Genomic DNA, 17,975 nt, shown 5'->3' with positions numbered 1-17,975 from the left:
AGACATCGTTCGTCATCGTATAAAAATATATAGAATAACAGTACACATATGTGTGCACTAGTTTAAAATTGCAACATATTTATAAGAATATTAGAAGTGCTTTTAAAAAAAGCTGCAGTATGTGGTAAATAAAATAAAAAATATAAATTTATTATTTTATTAAGCTTGATAAAGCTTCATAGTTCGAGGACTTATATGGTAAGGTAAATGACGTATATCAGCTTATGTACTTCATAAAAACAATGAAAAAAACGCAGACTAAACATGTTGATCGATGTTTTTTTAGTGCTGATGGCAGACAGTTGCATTTGTGTTAAAAACGGAAATGAAATAAAAAAAAAACTCATATTTTTTAAAGGTTACATTGTGCCCAACACACGCTGTTAAATTGTCTTAGAAGGCAATTCTGAAATGTGTTCACCAAGTTTAATTCAGATAAGTTCTTTTTTCAACCAATTAAAAAAAACTTACGTCAGTTTGTAAAATAAATAAATAAAAAAGTATGTTTATTATGGAATATAAAATACAGGTATCACTTATTCCACGGCAAGATAAATTCCTCCTTCAGACACCTCCGCCTTTACTCGCTCCACTATTCACGTAGCCTGCAACCAGTTTTATTTCATATTCCCATGTCTTGTACAGTCCGCCTTTTTTACTCCACTTCTCAACTCCTCGCACGGTTTGTTCTGTCCATCTCCACTTGTCCTTACGCCAGAGTTCAAACATATGATTTCAGGCTAACTACATCTTACTGGACTAACACATCTTAAATAGTTAACGGTTCTTAATAATATAGTTGGTTTATAATTTATTTTAATCGTATTATAAGAAGGACAAAATATGACCTAATAAAAAAATGTAATGTTATATTAACTTTAGAAATTGATTAACTAAAAAGGAATGGTTGTCAATAAGCGACAGCTTACTATTTGATGAGCTGAAAGTTATAAGGCTAACATAAAAAAGCTTTTTTTGATAGAATTTGATGTGATTATTAAATATTTTCGAGATTACATTCTTTGACAGCGATACAAAGTTAAGCGGTCATACAAATGTTCGATAACCCTTTTATGGTACGATTTGTCTCTACCCTCAAAATAGCCTTCAGAGACGGCACTTCATCAGCGCAAAGATCTATAGATAGAGAGTAAGACTGATGGTGCTTGTTATTCTCATATCTGAAGCTCGGATTGTATAACGTCAATGTTGTTTTATAAAGTCAATAATTGACAGCGTCTTGATACACGAAATAGAATATGGACTGCGACCGTTCAACCCTGGCCCAGGATGTCATAGAAAACTGTCTCCCAACGTGGGTCCCACGCAATTTGTTACCTATGACTGTTTCTTAAGTGAAGAATTAATTTTTAAGAAGGGGGAAGAAAATGTCTTTACAATTCTCATAAAAAGCGGTTTAGTTTAAATTAGCACTTAAATTAAACTAAACTTAAGTAATTATTAAGCTTTAGTTTTAATTAGCTCTATATTATTTTAGATTTCGTCAACAGCAATCAATCCGTTGAATACTGTCCCGATGTTATAAACAACGTGTGCAATGATTATGGAAATGATCTAAGGCTAACGTAACAAATGTCTATATTTAGCCTAATTATAAATTGCACAATACAACTTTCAATGGATTAAGGAACAAATTCGTCGTAAGTATTAATCGAAATGGTGTACTTGTTACATCTACAGTTATTTATTTATATAAATTAATTCTTGTTTAACTTAATATGTCAAAGTTATTTTTACGTTTACCCTTTTCTAGAGATGTTGAAGAATGCAAATAAATTTAATGTTGCTTAGTGATGTTCTTAAGTGTACTGTTGCATCTTCAATCTATGGGCCACAATTACAACGGTGACAACATGGCGCTAACAAAGGCTTCCCAATGTTGAATTTATATACAAGGTCTTGATATTCTCAGGGTGTTTGGACAGTGGTTTTAGAATTGAAGCATAATATCCTTTCTCTATCGTGTACTGTAAATAAATATACACGATAGAGAAACTCAGAACATGATTTTTATGACCAATTAGTTAAATTAAATTAATAAGGTTAAGGTTTTAATTTATTTTATATTTATTTATGCATATTTATTAACTCAAATATACAGTATTAACAAAATATTCTTAACGTACATAGTAATAATAATTAAAAATGTAAACATAGAAAATCATTTTTTTTTATGTTTGCACCCTGCGGCAGTGTAATGTCGTAGTCTTCATCAACTAAAATATTTCTTACATATGACGATACTTATGTTTGTCTATATTAAATAAACTTCATGTTAATATATGGATGAAAAAAATATTAATTTTTGATATTCAGAATAAGCTTTGAAACTATCAATTAAGCTTAGACTACAGTGTACATTTTTATATTTTCGACTAAAAAACTCGATCTTATTAAATTAAAAAAGACTCGAAATTTAATATATATTCTTATAACTTTGGTAAGATGATAATACCTTGCAAAATTGGAAGGATACTTACCTAGCACTAAGTTGTGTCCGCGTTGCCGACTTTTTAAGAATTACTCTTACGGTCTTTTTATAGGAATAATATTGGTTCAGAAATATCTCGAGGGGCAACTAGACTCAAATAGTGTAGATGCAATCATAAATTTAAAAAAAGTGATGAACAATAATCTCTAAATATAAAATTTATATTATAAACCGTAAAGCAAAACTTACTCATAATTGAATTCCAAAATTTCACAATGGCTTATATTAAAATACATACTACTTATATAATTAGTGCAATGTTGGCATAGTGGCTTTAGCATGCGACTCTCATCCCAGAGGTCGTAGGTTCGATCCCCGGCTGTGAACCAATAGATGTTCTTTCTATGTGCGCATTTTACATTCACTTGAAGGGTGAAGGAAAACATTGTTAGGAAACCGGCTTGTGTCAGGCACAGAAGGCTGATCACCTTCTTGCCTATTCGATTTAAAAAAATGATCATGAAACAGATACAGAAAACTGACGCCCAGACCTAAAAAAGCTTGTAGTGCCATTGATTTATTTAATTTTTTAATAATATAGTAATGTAACATATTAATTTTCGAATATCTCAGCTAAGAGTAGATATGAAATTAAAGTTAATTGTTGTCTAGTAGCTCCCTAAACTTGACTTATACTGTCTAAACACTGTTATTAAGAGCAAGGAGTATTCTATAACACCATAAATCGAGCCACAACCCACGTCCCATAGTCTTGACAATAGTCCAAGTGACGTCACATCCGTTCGCATAAAAGCTACGGGGTGGCTCTTCGACATGCAATAACGTAGATCCACCGCTACGCCGTAGACGTGCTACGCGTTTTCAAAAGTTTGTGCGCGAGTGTTGTGAGGACGGTGAGTAGTTATCTCTATAGTTCAATCAGTTTAGTGGCTATACCCTTAAGGCTTCCTAAATCTCACAATTCAATAGGTAAATTCGTAATTGATTTTTAAAAAATCAATAATGTTATATAATATCAAAATAATATTTATAACTTAAATAATTTCTTAAAAAATTTAATTCAATATCATTGCTTTATCACAGCATCTGTACCTGGTTTATAAAAATCTATGTTATTAGAATTTTCCTTTCAACTAAATGTACTAGGCAATTTAATAAAAATCATCTAAATCTCTTATCACTAAACTAGCGATAACTGAAATTAAATCAAGTATGTTGTTTATGTTTAAAGAACTTTACTTCTCATTACAACATTTTATTTTATTTACATGACAAACTTAATATTATTTATATACGAGCGAGATACACGTCCCATGTTAGTCTACAAGATTCACTTTGACATGGATCTTTAATTCCCTTTCGAATTTTTTAAACGCGCTAATATATATTAATTAACATTTTTATTATACAGCCTTAGGTATTTACTCATCCCCAATCAAAAGTAAACATTGAACGTAAAAATTCTTTTAATTGAAAAGAAAGCCTGAAGTAATGATCCGTGTAATTTTAACTTTATTAAATTTTGTGTGCTTGACCGAGAGTGTCCGATTTTGCTTGACGGAAAATAAATAGATGAAATTTAATAAATATATATTTCAAATATGATTTTGTCCCATTCGGTGTAGAGACTCTTGGTCCTAGTGCTATAAGGTTTTTTTAAGGATATAGCAAAAGGGTTAGTCGACATCACAGGAGACCAAAGAGCTGGCAGCTACCTCGGACAAAGAACAAGTCTAGCTATTCAAAGGGGGAACGCTGCCAGTAGCTTCGGAACCTTGTCTAAAGGGACTCCTTTTAATGTTTTTTGTTATATTCATTTGTTGGCAGTATCACTTTTGTAGGATTTCTTTATATTATTTTCTTACATATGTTATATATGTGATGTGTCTGTAATATGTATTGTTCTTTATATATGCAGAATAAAGCAAAACTAAATATTTATTAATACAAATAACTCCCAATCCAATAAGTTTAAAATAAGGTTCAGTAATTATTTTTATAAAACAATCCAGTAGATAAGTAACATTATGTTTTTTATTTTTTTTATTACAATAAAGTTCACAAAAAAGAGTGTGACTTTACATTAATTACAATCTAGCCTATACAATAATTATGGCAAAAAAAATAAGTAATATTATGTTGATTTAATTTTCTACAATACTAATGAATAGCTTAAACTAAGGTTATGTTAATTAACAGTCTTAGCGTTCTGTAATGTTATCTCTCTATGTTCATATGGCCGAGCACTTGCACTTGCACTTATATTCAATACACTACGATTATTAACTCAAAAGGTTTAGTTATTTCTAGGCGTCTTATTACTGTTGTGTCTAGTGTGTTGTCTATAAATTAAAAATTACTCTTCAAAACACTTTCTCTCTGTTAGACACATAAATACTAGAGTCATCTCATACGTCAGCATAAGCAAAAATATGTAGAACACATATGACTATTTTAATATTTCCGTTTCCTCTGTGTGTTACTGATATGATTTGTCTGTAACATTGTACATATATTTTTGCCATACAATCAAGTTTGGAAGTCTTCCAATTGAATTATTCATTCGTTATCTTGAGATATCGTCCAGTCATTTGGATATTTAGATCTGTCCAATGTGGGAATCAAAAAAGATAAAACAAGACATTTTCGGACATACAATTCATATTACAGAAATATTGGTATATGAAGAAGAGTTTTTAGAAATTACCACGATAGATGAAAAAATTCATAAAAGCTCAGTGCAGGTAGAAAAAACGTAATATTTATATAGCAAATTTACTCTTTAAATTAATTTGAGCTTTGATTTTGCGTTATACTAATGGATAACCTGACAGAGACTAAGAATGTTTCATTGTTACATTGAACTGTTGTTAATTGTAATTTTTAGTATCGCTTTGCGTTTATTTATGTTTTACAATGCACAAATATGCTTGCTTAGTGCTTTGACACTATCACTTTAATCTCTGATGAAATTACAAAGCAATTATCAATTGAAAAGGTTTCTATTTATAATTCTCTCTGGAACTTGTTGAAATATATGAAAATAATTTTAAGAAAGTCGCAAGTATAATTGATGCCTGAAACAAAAGAATTTAAATAATATTTAACGATTTAACAATGTAAAAGTCAATTTGTATAATATATTTTCACAATTAAATGAATTGTTATTTAATTGCGCTACAAAATCTAGCCCTCAGATCTATATATGTTTCGTGATATTTTTTTCCTAATTGGGAAGTTGATAACCAGCCTTTTAACACACACACAGCACCTAATAAACATTGTCAATTTTTCGCGAAGTTTTTCTCATGCTAAAGTTAAATGGTCAGTATCAAAGAGAATTCCAGACACACACACACACACACAGTAGTTGTACAGCCGTGATTCAAACGCAAAAATGCAGGATTGAGAGACTTAAGCCACGAATTCTGCTCAACATATAAAAATAATTAAATATTTAAAAAAAATTGTCATCTGTTGGGTGAAGAAAGAAATTCGCGATAGCTATAAAGTCGAAAATCTAGATATTATAAGAATGTAAATTTAATAATTAAACGTTAATATCCATTAAAACATATTCTTATTTATAAAACTAGCATAAAAATCTCACTCAAAACCTGTTAAAACCAAAATTTGCATGTTCTAGTGGGCCTCATATAACCTTTGAAACTCATTGTTGACCTCTCCTGGACTCATGTTAGCCTGGTAAACAGCTTCCCTAATCACAAAATAGATGTTTACCTAATGTGACCAACATTAGGTGATTATTATTGGAGCTAATTAATTATAATAATATCAGAATTCGCCTCAATTAATTTAAAATAATGAGTGTTTTTCTAGGTATTTATTAAAGACATGCGTCTAAATATGGCAAAAACGTGTATGCCATATTTAGAGGTACTACAGTGTATTTACAATATTCTTCACCTACATAGTATAATAATAATCAAAATATATAATGATTAAAATTTATAAACAGACAATTTAAAATTTTTGTCCCTGTTGCAGTGTACCATTAACGCTGGCAGCATTTCCTCACTGTATTTCGATACTTATTTGTTGAGCGAGAAAACCACCAGCTCTGGGGTTACCGCTTGTCTTCCAGGCGCAAACTTAAATGTTTAATTAATAATAATATATTTGAAGACACAAAACTTGTTACGATATTTTTTTCCGGATTTGATTACAAAGTTATCAATGTTTTATAATAATTATATGTCATTTTAATAAGCCTTAAGGGCTTGAAGTCCTTATGAGCCTAATTATTATTAATTGAGTTCCAGTTCTGGATTTTTCACCTACTTTTTATACTCTTAACACCTAATGGAAAATTTCTGAAGAATTTAATCCAATCTGTTTAAATTTATAACTTTCGTAAAAAAGAGAAAAGCTTTTTCTGTAGGCTTCGTTTTAATTTTATAGACAGAAAAATTCTAATATCTTGTTAGCTTTCATTTAGATACGAAATTGTAATATATCACAAACGTGTTCAATATTTTTCCCGGGTTTCAACCAGACAGACCCTCTCGTCTTGTACCACTTGAACGAAGGAGCAAGTTAACTACTTTGTAAAGCCATATTAAAATTTAATTACATTTATTAAATTATTTAAACATATTCTTAATTAAATGTGACAATTGAGATGGTTTCTAATATATGTCGCATTGTTTCGGTGTACTAAAATAAGTCACACTCTAATATAATTAAATAATTGGCAATAATATATGAGATTATTAAACAACGTTTTGAAAGCGTAGTTAGTGAACTGTAAGCATATCAGACGTCCGTAAAAACTTTCCGTTTAAGACCATTAAAGGGTTTATTTTTAAGTGTGTATCGTTATCCAATAGCGCCTCCTTTCAGTCATAAAGTGGTCACAAAGATTTCGGTGGCTCAGCTTGACTCAAGTCAATCTCGTTCTCATGAAAGTATAAAAAAAATATTCTAGATATACTTTTACTGCTTGTAAGTTTTCAAACTGTTTTAAGTTTTGAACTGAACGATTACAATTTTTTTTAAAGATTTGTCCTCTATCAGCAGGAGGTATGGTGAAATAAGAGCACGCACTGACATTCTCGTGGGAACAACACGCAAAACAACAAACAACAACTTGCTTACCTTATCTATTTTTTTCTCACAGTGGTTGCCTGTTAGAAAATATGGCCGAAGTTGCCCTCCTTTTCATTTAATTATGACAATTGAATTATATTTCAAAGAAGTGTTTATAAATAAATACATCGACAGGCTATAAGAGCAAGGGCAACTATTTTTTTTCTTGAAAGACTTCATATCTCCAGGTTAACCTGTAGCAGAAAGACTCTGCGGAGTCATAGATATCATTGTTATATCGGAGAAATGTCACTAGTCTAAGTGCACTGTTTGTTTCGTACATATTTTATCTGATTTATGTAATGTATATATGTGATTTATGTGTAAAATCAGGAATTAGATCACATATTGAAAAGAAACATATAGTAATAGAAACGTTAAATTATCACAATTAAATTCAAGGCCTTTCAGACTATGATAATTGTAATATTTTATCAAATATAGCTATTTTTGTTGGTTTTGTTTCAGATACAAGAGTTTTTTTTATACGATTCGATACAAGTAACGGGAGTTACGCATACATTCTAAATGTTCTTGTTCTAATAATAGAGGTTTTAAGTTGAAATTAACCATTAAAATGAGCATTATTTTTATATTAGTAGGTTTATAAGTGTACAAAAAAATATTTTTTTATCCGTAACATAGAAATACTATCTAATTATTGATGTGTATTGTACGTACAATCCAATTAAAACCAGTTCTTTAATATCATAACAAGGGACTTCAATAGCTGATGTATACATCTCTAAAGATTCAATAACTTTTCCCCAGAAATTTATCTCCCTGAATTAGTAGTGTGTCCCAGTAGTGATATATTTAATGATAATATTTATTTTTCATAAAATCGATTTAACATAAATAGCACATTTATAAATAAAAGTACTCGTTTTGCATTTTCTTTTTTTTACTATTTTCCCGCAACGCACTTTCACAGTAAGCATCAATTAGGTAGCATTTTTACTCGGCTTTTCAGTCTTAATAGTCTATAAGAGCTATTAAAATAACATTTTATAGTTCTGCATTGTATTACGTAAAGCTTAAACATAAAAATATATTTCGAAAAGGATTTATAACTTAAATTATATTGAAAATCATATCAAATCAGTCACATTAAACTATTTAACTTATTGTTTAAGCTATAACTAAAATATTAAGATATGGTACGTCTTTCATAAACAGTAACTAAGTATGTATATACGGAGGACCAACCAATGGACTTTCTTTCTACACGCATTTAACATTCAACAGTGACGAAACCGGCTTGCCTTAGACCCAAAAAGTCGATTGCGTGTATCAGACATAGAATGCTGATCATCTACTTCCTTTTTAGATTGACAAATAATCATGAAACAGATGCAGATATCTGAGGCCCAGAACTATAAAGGCATTGGAAAAAAATTTACCGTCATACTTTTCCGTTACGCGCCATCTTTTTCTTGTCCCTACCACGATTGATTCAAAGAGATTCGAAGCCATTAATAACAAAAATATATTATAGCGATATTCTATAACAATAAATGAAATTCTGTAATAATCTTAGTAGTAATAAGGTAAAATTAAATAATTGTATCATTTGTATTCATGTCTATGATAATAAAAGCCTTTTGTTAAATTTTATCTAAATTAATTTTATTTAACCAATTTCTGTAAAGTTGCATATAATAGATGATTTTTCGAAAAATAAGGTCATAAAGAAATTTCACTTTTTACGTGTGTACACGCACACATTTTTATATGTGTGCATCATTCCACGAAGTATATATATCCTGTAAACTCAAGTTAAACTGACACAAAGATCCGGTTAGCTTTACAGCGCGGAATAAAACCCTCCTTTCATCTTAAAGATTATACTAAGGACCGTATCATAAATAATATTAATCCTAAATGTGAATAACGTATTTAGATTTGGGTATGCTTAAAAAATGCTTTGGTATATTATTTTTACTTCAAACAACTGGTAGGATCTTGTATATTTAGGCCAGTTACAATAAGTATGGCGTACATGTTCAACACCATACGATCCACGACCATAAGATAATCACTGAGTATTCTGTATCTACGAACCTTAAAAATTATTGTTTGAACTGGACTATAATTACCTGTTTGTTACAGGTCCATCCCGTATTTTCATTACCTGCCTGGTAGAATTTTATTGTTGGGTTATGGAACACATATTCGTAATCGCATGATATTTACAAATGTGACTTTCTTTTTAACCATTTATCATTTTTCTATTATCACTTTTCAAATAAAATCAATCTTTAGACTAATTAAGGTTTATAATACATCTGAATTAAGGTGACTTTAAGTAAACACACATATATATATGTGTGTGTTTTCGCAAAATTCTAGATTAAAATATTTGATGCCTCTATTGTTACATGGTGACAATGCGGTTGTACGATTGTATTGTACGATCGCGGAAGCAGCCAGACATTGCTGATATGTCTCTGTATTTAATTAAAATATAATATACTCTTATATAATAAACGCCTAACAACGCGTCTGTCTTCCAACTTTGATTTTATTGGGCCGTGGAGTTCAATTTATAGTGCATAGTCGTCAATGAAAGATGTAAATTAGCATCTGGTAGATGGTACTGGTGTCTCCTGGAGCTGGAGCTTTCCTTGCTCAACGAATAAGTATCGAAATACAGCGAGAGGAAATGCTGTCAAGATTAGAGGAACACTGTCACTCCCTTTAACGGTGTATTTTTTAATTTGTTTTAATTTTCTATTCGTTATTTTTTATTTGTTTTTATTATTAATAATGTTGGTAATACATTGTAAATAATGTATACTTGTGTGTTGGAAATATTTAGATTCAAATGTTAATGAAATAATTTATGTTGTTATATGTGTATAATGTTTACATAAATATACATTACTTCGTGAACTGCGTAGCATTGTAACAAATTGTAGCTATTCTCGTAGCAATTTGCAAAATCTTTACGAAGTAGTCTCGTAGCATATTATCGTAGTGTATCTTTTAACTTTAAAAAAATGTGGTTTGCAATAACACCAAGGTTTAATTACATACAAGTATGTTGGATCAAATTTATTCAGACACACATTAAAATATATGATATTAAATGGCTTTACAAGTATTGGAATATAAGCGCTATAGAATTGGTTATCAACAGAAGTTTAACTATTGATTGAGGGCGAAAGCTTCATTTTTTACGGCGTGTAACGTAAAAACTTCATTACAGGCTGAACATTTCTGATCCTTCAGGTTTTCTTAGTATAATGAGAACGGTAATTATTGCAGTCATTGGACTTTAAACTTGATAGTTTATTCAGTGACAAGCACTCTCTTTAGAATAGTATTTCATAATAAGCATGATTATTTTGTTGTATGCGATGAGTATAAAGAGAAAAGTTTTTTAATTTAAAAGGCTGACGGGGGATGCCCCATGTAATTAGTTTTAAGAACGGCAACGCACTCGCGAGCCCTCTGGCATTGACAATAAACGGTGGTATCACTTAACATCAGGTGAGCCTTCTGCCAAACGGGCAGTACTCCCTGTTCTATAAAAAAAAGTTATAATACTAATGTTGGGCCACACAATTACATTAAGGATTCTAGTCTATAACGAATGATAACATAACCAAATCAATCTTCTTCTTCTTCTGTAAATATATTGGAAACACTACTGTTACACAATTAATTATACAAATGAATTACATCTAAACATAACCATTTACTTGTAAATACTAAAAAGTGATATTAAGCATAGTAAATGCTCATTGGTGACGATATATCAAATAGTCCCACAGTATATCCGGATCAAAAAAATAAGATTCAAACTGCGAGTAGTATATCAAAAAATTATTTTATAACAGCAAAAGTTATAAGAAGCCGCTCGCAAGTCTAAATTTTATTCTCTAACTTCTGACTTATTACTGAATCACTTAATAAATGATTAAAACATTCAATGTATTGTTCTTCTGGCGAAGGACCAAGTTACTTAAAGTTCTTGTTGAACACTTCAGGGATCTTCGTGAAAAATAATGCTTTAAACCGAATTATGGGCAACAATAAAAGCCGGGAATGATTTGTTTTTGTTTTTTGAACTTTATAATATTATTTACGAACTACAACTGTAACTGAGTGTAGCTGATTTCGTAGAATTGGACCGTTGTTTCATTTTTTATAGAGATTACTATACTAACTATAATAATAATCAAACTGTTTTGAAAATAGACATATCCTCAGTAAAATTACAACTCAGTAAAATTCGTCCAATTATGGAACTTATTCGTAACAAACAGAAAATTATTATAATATTTATAATACCACCATCATAACTACTTATTTGAACTTGAAATGATTAAAAGTAGTTAAACCTTTTTTACGTCGATTCTCAACACAAATTAACCTCGAACGTTCTATCACCTAAAAAACAATACTAGTTTCAAGTAAGGGATGTCCTCCTGCTGGCTTTTGTGTCAATAATAAAACAAATATTTGGGTTAAAAATTAACCAACAAAAGAAACTTACTTTTGTTTTTATCACTTAAATTCACGGGAAAAGTCAATCAAATCAAAACACGTTTATTCTGTTTGTGTCTTAGCGCATGCTTATGAATTTTATAAACGTTTACAAAATTCGTGAAAGAGCGAGACTACGCCATCCGTTCTCAAATCTACCACCTAGTGTTAAACCTTTCAAATAAATTATCCTTTGTATCTCTAAAATACTTTCTTTGTCCCTATTATTCCTCATTACGCACATCAGGTAAAGAAGCAAGAAACTCCAATTCACAGTCTTAACACGAGCATTTTTATGATAGTCTAGTATTAACATGGCTTAGTATCAAAGAACTGGAAAACATTATCACCCTTATCGTCTATCATTCGAAGCGTTATAAAAAAGCAATTGAATCATCGGAAAGCTTTATTATCTCCCAATTTAACGACATTAACGATACATAAAATGCGTATATATTAATATAAATAAATATAATGTAGTAAAGTTGATTAAGTAATGATGATGCGTTAAAATATTTCATTCGTCCGCTTGGACGGTCAGCTCGTCCAGATAGGTATTCTATTGAGAGGAAAGGGGCGTAAAAACTATACAGTACTATATACTCAAATATATCAATGGCACTACAAAGGTTTGGGCCTCAGATTTGTGTATGTTTTATGATCATTTGCCAATCTAATACCTAAGGTGATCAGCCTCCTGTGCGTGACATACGCCGTCGATTTTTTGGGTCTAAGGCTAACCGGTTTCCTAACTAAGTTTTCCATCACCGTTTGAGTGAATACTAAGCCAATAATAAAAACAAAAGCCTGTTTATTTTCCAATCATCACAAAAAAATTATGTTTAGATTTTTTAACTTTTTATACATTATTTTTATCTTGTTATCCTATATATCGATTGGAACACCTTCACATGTAGCCTCCTCCAGCAACAACTGCCTCTGTCTATGGCTTTCTTCCTTCATTCGCTTCCTGCTTCCCGCTTTTATTTCTTCTATCCAACTTTTTTCCATAGTCTTTAAAGTCCACTTAGCACAACTGAGCCAATACTTACGTAAATAACTCAAGGACTCAACTAAACAATGACCATTAAGTAGCCATTTCGTTTTTGCCATATTATCCACCATAAACGTTACAATTTTATGATGCTTTTGTTGACAAATTCTTCACAAAACACATTTTATAACGCTTCTAGCTGAGGGAGAATAAAAGCCCACAATTAAGGACCTATACCAAAGTTCTTAGTGAAATCTCAGAATCCTTAACTATGTGACAAACTGTAATTCAGCGAGTAGGGATGGCCTAGTGGCTTGGCGTGGGACGCTTCCCTGAGGTTGTAGGTTCGATCACCGGCTGTGCACCAATGGACTTTCTTTCTATGTGCGCATTTAACATTCGCTTAGCCAGTGAAGGAAAATATCGTGAGAAAACCGCCTCAACTTAGACCCATAATCGATGGCGTATGTCAGGCACGGAAGGCTTCTACCTACTTGCCCATTAGTTTCGACAAATGAGCATAAAACTTATTTTAAGAGTTTTTTAATCTTTCAAGAAATCGGTAAACATAATTCTAATAAATTAAGAACCTCCTTCTATTGAATAAATAAATAAATCAATGGCGCAACAACCTTTTTAGGTATTGGTCTCAGATTTTTGTATCCGTTTCACGATCATTTGTTAAACTAATAGGCAAGTAGGTGATCAGCCTTCTTGGCCTGACGCACGCCGTCGACTTTTTGGATTTAAGGCAAACCGGTTTCCTCACGTCGGCTGTTAAATGCGCACATATAAAGAAAATCCATTGGTGCACAGCCGGGGATCGACCCACGACCTCAGGGATGAGAGTCGCACGCTGAGGCCACTAGACCAACACTGCTCTCCTCGTATTGAGTATGAATAGATATTACAGGAAATAGAAAACTATGTTGCATTTCATAATTTAATGTTATAACATTGGCGCCTCAAAGTCTGCTTCGATAACCTTGGTGGGAGGTCAGGAGAGAAAATTTCAATCACGTCACTAATAGTATTTATTTTACAACTGATGTTTCGTGATGTTAGCGATTTTAGTTTTAGGTCGCTTTTAGTACTGTTTTCCTAGTTTTCAATTTATATTTTTTTAATGCTGCACGAGTTCATATATTTTAGTTAATAATGAGAAGCGTTAACCAAACGTAAGAGATCACCGCATACTTGACGCCTAAATGAGTACTCACGTATTGATTGAGTTCGAATGAAACATGCCGTATACTTACTTATAATTTTTGTAACACATCTGTTCAGTGTTACTACGCATTACGGCGATACAACAAATTATAATTGTATTATTAAAAAACTATAACATAGATTCAAAAATCAAATTTTTCAAAGAAAATGTAGTACATTTAAAATGTGAAAAAAATATTGTCAACATATAAAGTTATTATAACAACTTTGTCATTATTCATGCTATTATGATCACTTTGAGTTGTAGAATACCTCCAAATAATAGTTTGATAACAATATATTTTAATATATTTGTGTAGAAAACTCATATTAGGTGGAGCCGACACATTCTTAAGAAAGGATGCTGTGGTTACTAACCCGAAGTATTCATTATTTTACTAGGAATTGAATTCAAAACCTTGGAGAAACTTCTTTTCTCCTAAAAACTATTTGTTATCTAGATAAATCCGTAGCATAAGTACCATTTTCCTCGAGGCTGCAATTCAATCACGCCGTACACTGATACTCTGTAACTGTCAATAGCGATAGCAATTGCGATCAACAATGCCGCGTTTAGTACACAAGCGCTACGGATACTGAGAAAATTACATCATATTCACATTTAAAATGTAAAACGTAGTATGAAAAACGACGATTTGATTTTGTTTTGATATGTCTTACTTACTTTTCACAGATTAAAAATGACAAATACTAAGCACGCAGCTGCTGTATTGCTTCTGTGCGTCATGGCTGGAGTGGTAGCAAACCCGGTGAGGCGTTCCACAGATCTGGAAGCAAGGAGAAGAAGCGCCGTCGATCGGAGTATGATAAGGTATATTTTTTGTACTATAGAGAGTTCGAGAAATATAACTAAACTCGTCTTTAACGTTAAGTGTAGATCATCTTTGAAGAGAATTCAAATCATTTTTGAAAATAGAGAAGTCTTACGTTTCTAGTCCTTCCGAGGCAAAATTAATTAAATTGTGGGTAGCAAGATATTGGACCAAAATAGATTACTATTTATATATAATAGTTTCGCTTGAAGCTGACAATGGGAAGACATAGTAACAACAAACAAGTCACTATTGTTACCTTCTGAATTAACTTTATAACAATAAAAAAGGATATTCATTTTAAATATAATATTAATGGTTTTAGGTACTTGACGTAATAAATTCTACATAACAATTAAAATTTTATTATTATATGCCTGTTGCACAAGAAGAATAATTTCGCTATCAGCATATGTTGAGAAGATGGTTCTTAAGATTGTTAGTGAATGTATAAAGTTTTGAATCGATCATAAACAAATTATTTAAGAACGTGTTTAAAGATTAATAGACCCGAGAAATAAAAAAAACGTTGACGAAGAAAATGCTTTGGGTAGCTTATAGAAAAATATTTTGTAAAAGTCAAACTCCACACTCCATATTTAACAACAGCGGTAATGACGAAGTTACTGAAGCTATAAAATAAATTAACTACTTAAAACTTGGCTATGGTATCCACTCTGTCTTATTCCAGTCCTTTGGGGAGGAATTGAAATCGATATTTTTCTTAAATACATAATCTTGATATATTTGATTAAACATCCACAAATCTTTTACTCCAAGTACAAGTAATAACTTTTATACTTATTGCAATCAGAAATAAATAGTAGCAAATGCAAAATAACGTTCGTATGAAGAAGAAACATACTTCATGGATTTTGATACGCATCACATATATATATATATATATATGATCCAACTATCTATGGAACCAGATGCCCACTGAAGTACTTCCGGACCAATTCGATTTAGCATCCTTTACTAAAAGAGCTTTCCAATTCTTAAACGACCGTCAACTCTTGCTTCTGGCAGTAAAGGTGTCCATGGGCAGCGGTAACACTTACATCAGATAAGCTTCCTACCCATTTACCCCCCTATTGTATATATATAAAAATATGGTGTGGAAACCGCTTACAAATTAATAATATTCTTGTCCAGATTATAAATTATTTATCCAGATTTAAATAAAATCATATTTTTACAGGTTTGGTCGCTCCTATCCACCTGAGCCGTCAGCAGCTGAAATCCGGGAGCAATTCCAACGATCAACGCGCCGTGGCAATAGTTTCCTACGTTTCGGCAGATCTCAACCCTTGTCTTTCACCGCTGACGACCTGATTACACTTCTGCGAACTTACGAAAATGACTACGAAAATGAACCTTCGAAACGAAGCCCGAACTTTATCCGACTTGGCCGCGATCCTAAGTTTATTCGATTGGGAAGAAATGTGGAAGAAAAGCCAAACTACGAGCAGAGTTCTGAACTCTATGTCAGTGGGTACCCTCAAAGAAAGAACAGAGCGCGCGACCACTTCATAAGGCTGGGAAGAGACAGCGAGGAGATCAACGAAGAAGACGAGAAGAGATCTATTGAAACGTGCCACGATTGTGAATCGTAAAAGTGCCAATGCTGTGCCAAATTTTTCAGTTATCGATTTTGTTATTGCGATTGAAACTTGGCTTGCCTGAAAAATTAAATGTAATCTTTGAACTTTCATTAGTATCAAAATGTTTATGTCAATCAACTCAAAATACGTTATAAAACATTCTACTTATGTTCTAATTTTAAACTCTGTACATTTTAAGCACAAAGCGCTTCTTTATTTTATTAGAAACCTATAAATGTCGTTTGAAACGATACTATTGTATATAAAAATTGTTACAATTTATAACTTTTATCTAATTTGGTGAACGTATCCGATTTCAAAGGCTGGGTATATGATAATTCGGATAATTTCACTAAATATTTTATATTTAGCTAAACGTCAATTTAGGTGTATTTAAATGATTGTTGCAACGGAAATAAATGGCGAATTATACAAAATTGTATGAACTTAATGGTTTTATTTAAAAAGTTAAGAAAAAACAAATGAACACAGCTGAGATTCCAGATACAAAGAAATAATGAATGGAAAGGAATGAACTAGTTTTAATACTATAAGAGCTAAATTTTAAATAGCTATTTAAATTATACACTCAGACATTAAGCAATAATTGGTTTACACTGTTCAGAGACCTTAGCGGCAACCTTCCCCCTTACGTCAAAAGATTTTGGATCGTATCATAAATGTTTGCAAAAAGCGCGAATTGATAGCTTTTTCGCATCTATACGAAAGCGGTGCGCGTACCGCTTCGTATGCCGGGCTGCTCTCATATATTGGATATGATAGTCTAAAACAGTATTTCGGAAACGCTGGTCTTAATGAATGGACCAGCCCCTTTTTACTGCCCCGCAAAATCTCTCCATGCCTGCAGAGCTAATTAAGCTAATTATTGGGCCATTTGTATTAATACTAGTAACATAATTACAAATACAAAAGTAATGGAATGTTGGCGTCTATATGAAAAGTTTATTAATATCACATGACTACAGTAGACTGTCGACATCAACCACTATTGCATTCAGGCAGTCAGCGGTTTGACTCTTTTGGGGTGTAACGCTTAGGTCACTTAGGTTTAGGTGCTACCACCAGCAAAACCAGAAGATAGCGTGGCCGGTGATTAAGGTCGGGACAGTTCTCTTGAACGCCCTTAAGTTGAAACGGATCAGAAATGCCTGATGGTGGGCAGCAACAGCGGTCTCAGGCGGTCGATTGGTCAAAGATCGTTTTTAGTTTGAGGAACAACACACCATTCCGTCCTCCAC

The 17,975-nt window shown here is 31.9% G+C and overlaps 1 protein-coding gene across 1 annotated transcript; it reads left to right on the top strand.

Moving 5' to 3' along the window:
* The first annotated feature begins 3,306 nt into the window (after window positions 1–3,306).
* Window positions 3,307–17,112, top strand: LOC123712113 (FMRFamide-related peptides-like). Its single transcript, XM_045665068.1, has 3 exons — window positions 3,307–3,366; window positions 14,974–15,111; window positions 16,314–17,112. The coding sequence occupies exons 2-3, from the start codon at window positions 14,981–14,983 to the stop codon at window positions 16,726–16,728; spliced, it is 546 nt and encodes a 181-aa protein (XP_045521024.1). The 5' UTR covers window positions 3,307–3,366; window positions 14,974–14,980; the 3' UTR covers window positions 16,729–17,112.
* Window positions 17,113–17,975: the final 863 nt, after the last annotated feature.

Source organism: Pieris brassicae, chromosome 7 (genome assembly GCF_905147105.1).
Source record: "Pieris brassicae chromosome 7, ilPieBrab1.1, whole genome shotgun sequence".
NCBI classification, from domain to species: Eukaryota; Metazoa; Arthropoda; class Insecta; order Lepidoptera; family Pieridae; genus Pieris; species Pieris brassicae.
Note: the sequence above shows the minus strand (reverse complement) of the source record. Positions and strands in the feature narration are given on the sequence as shown.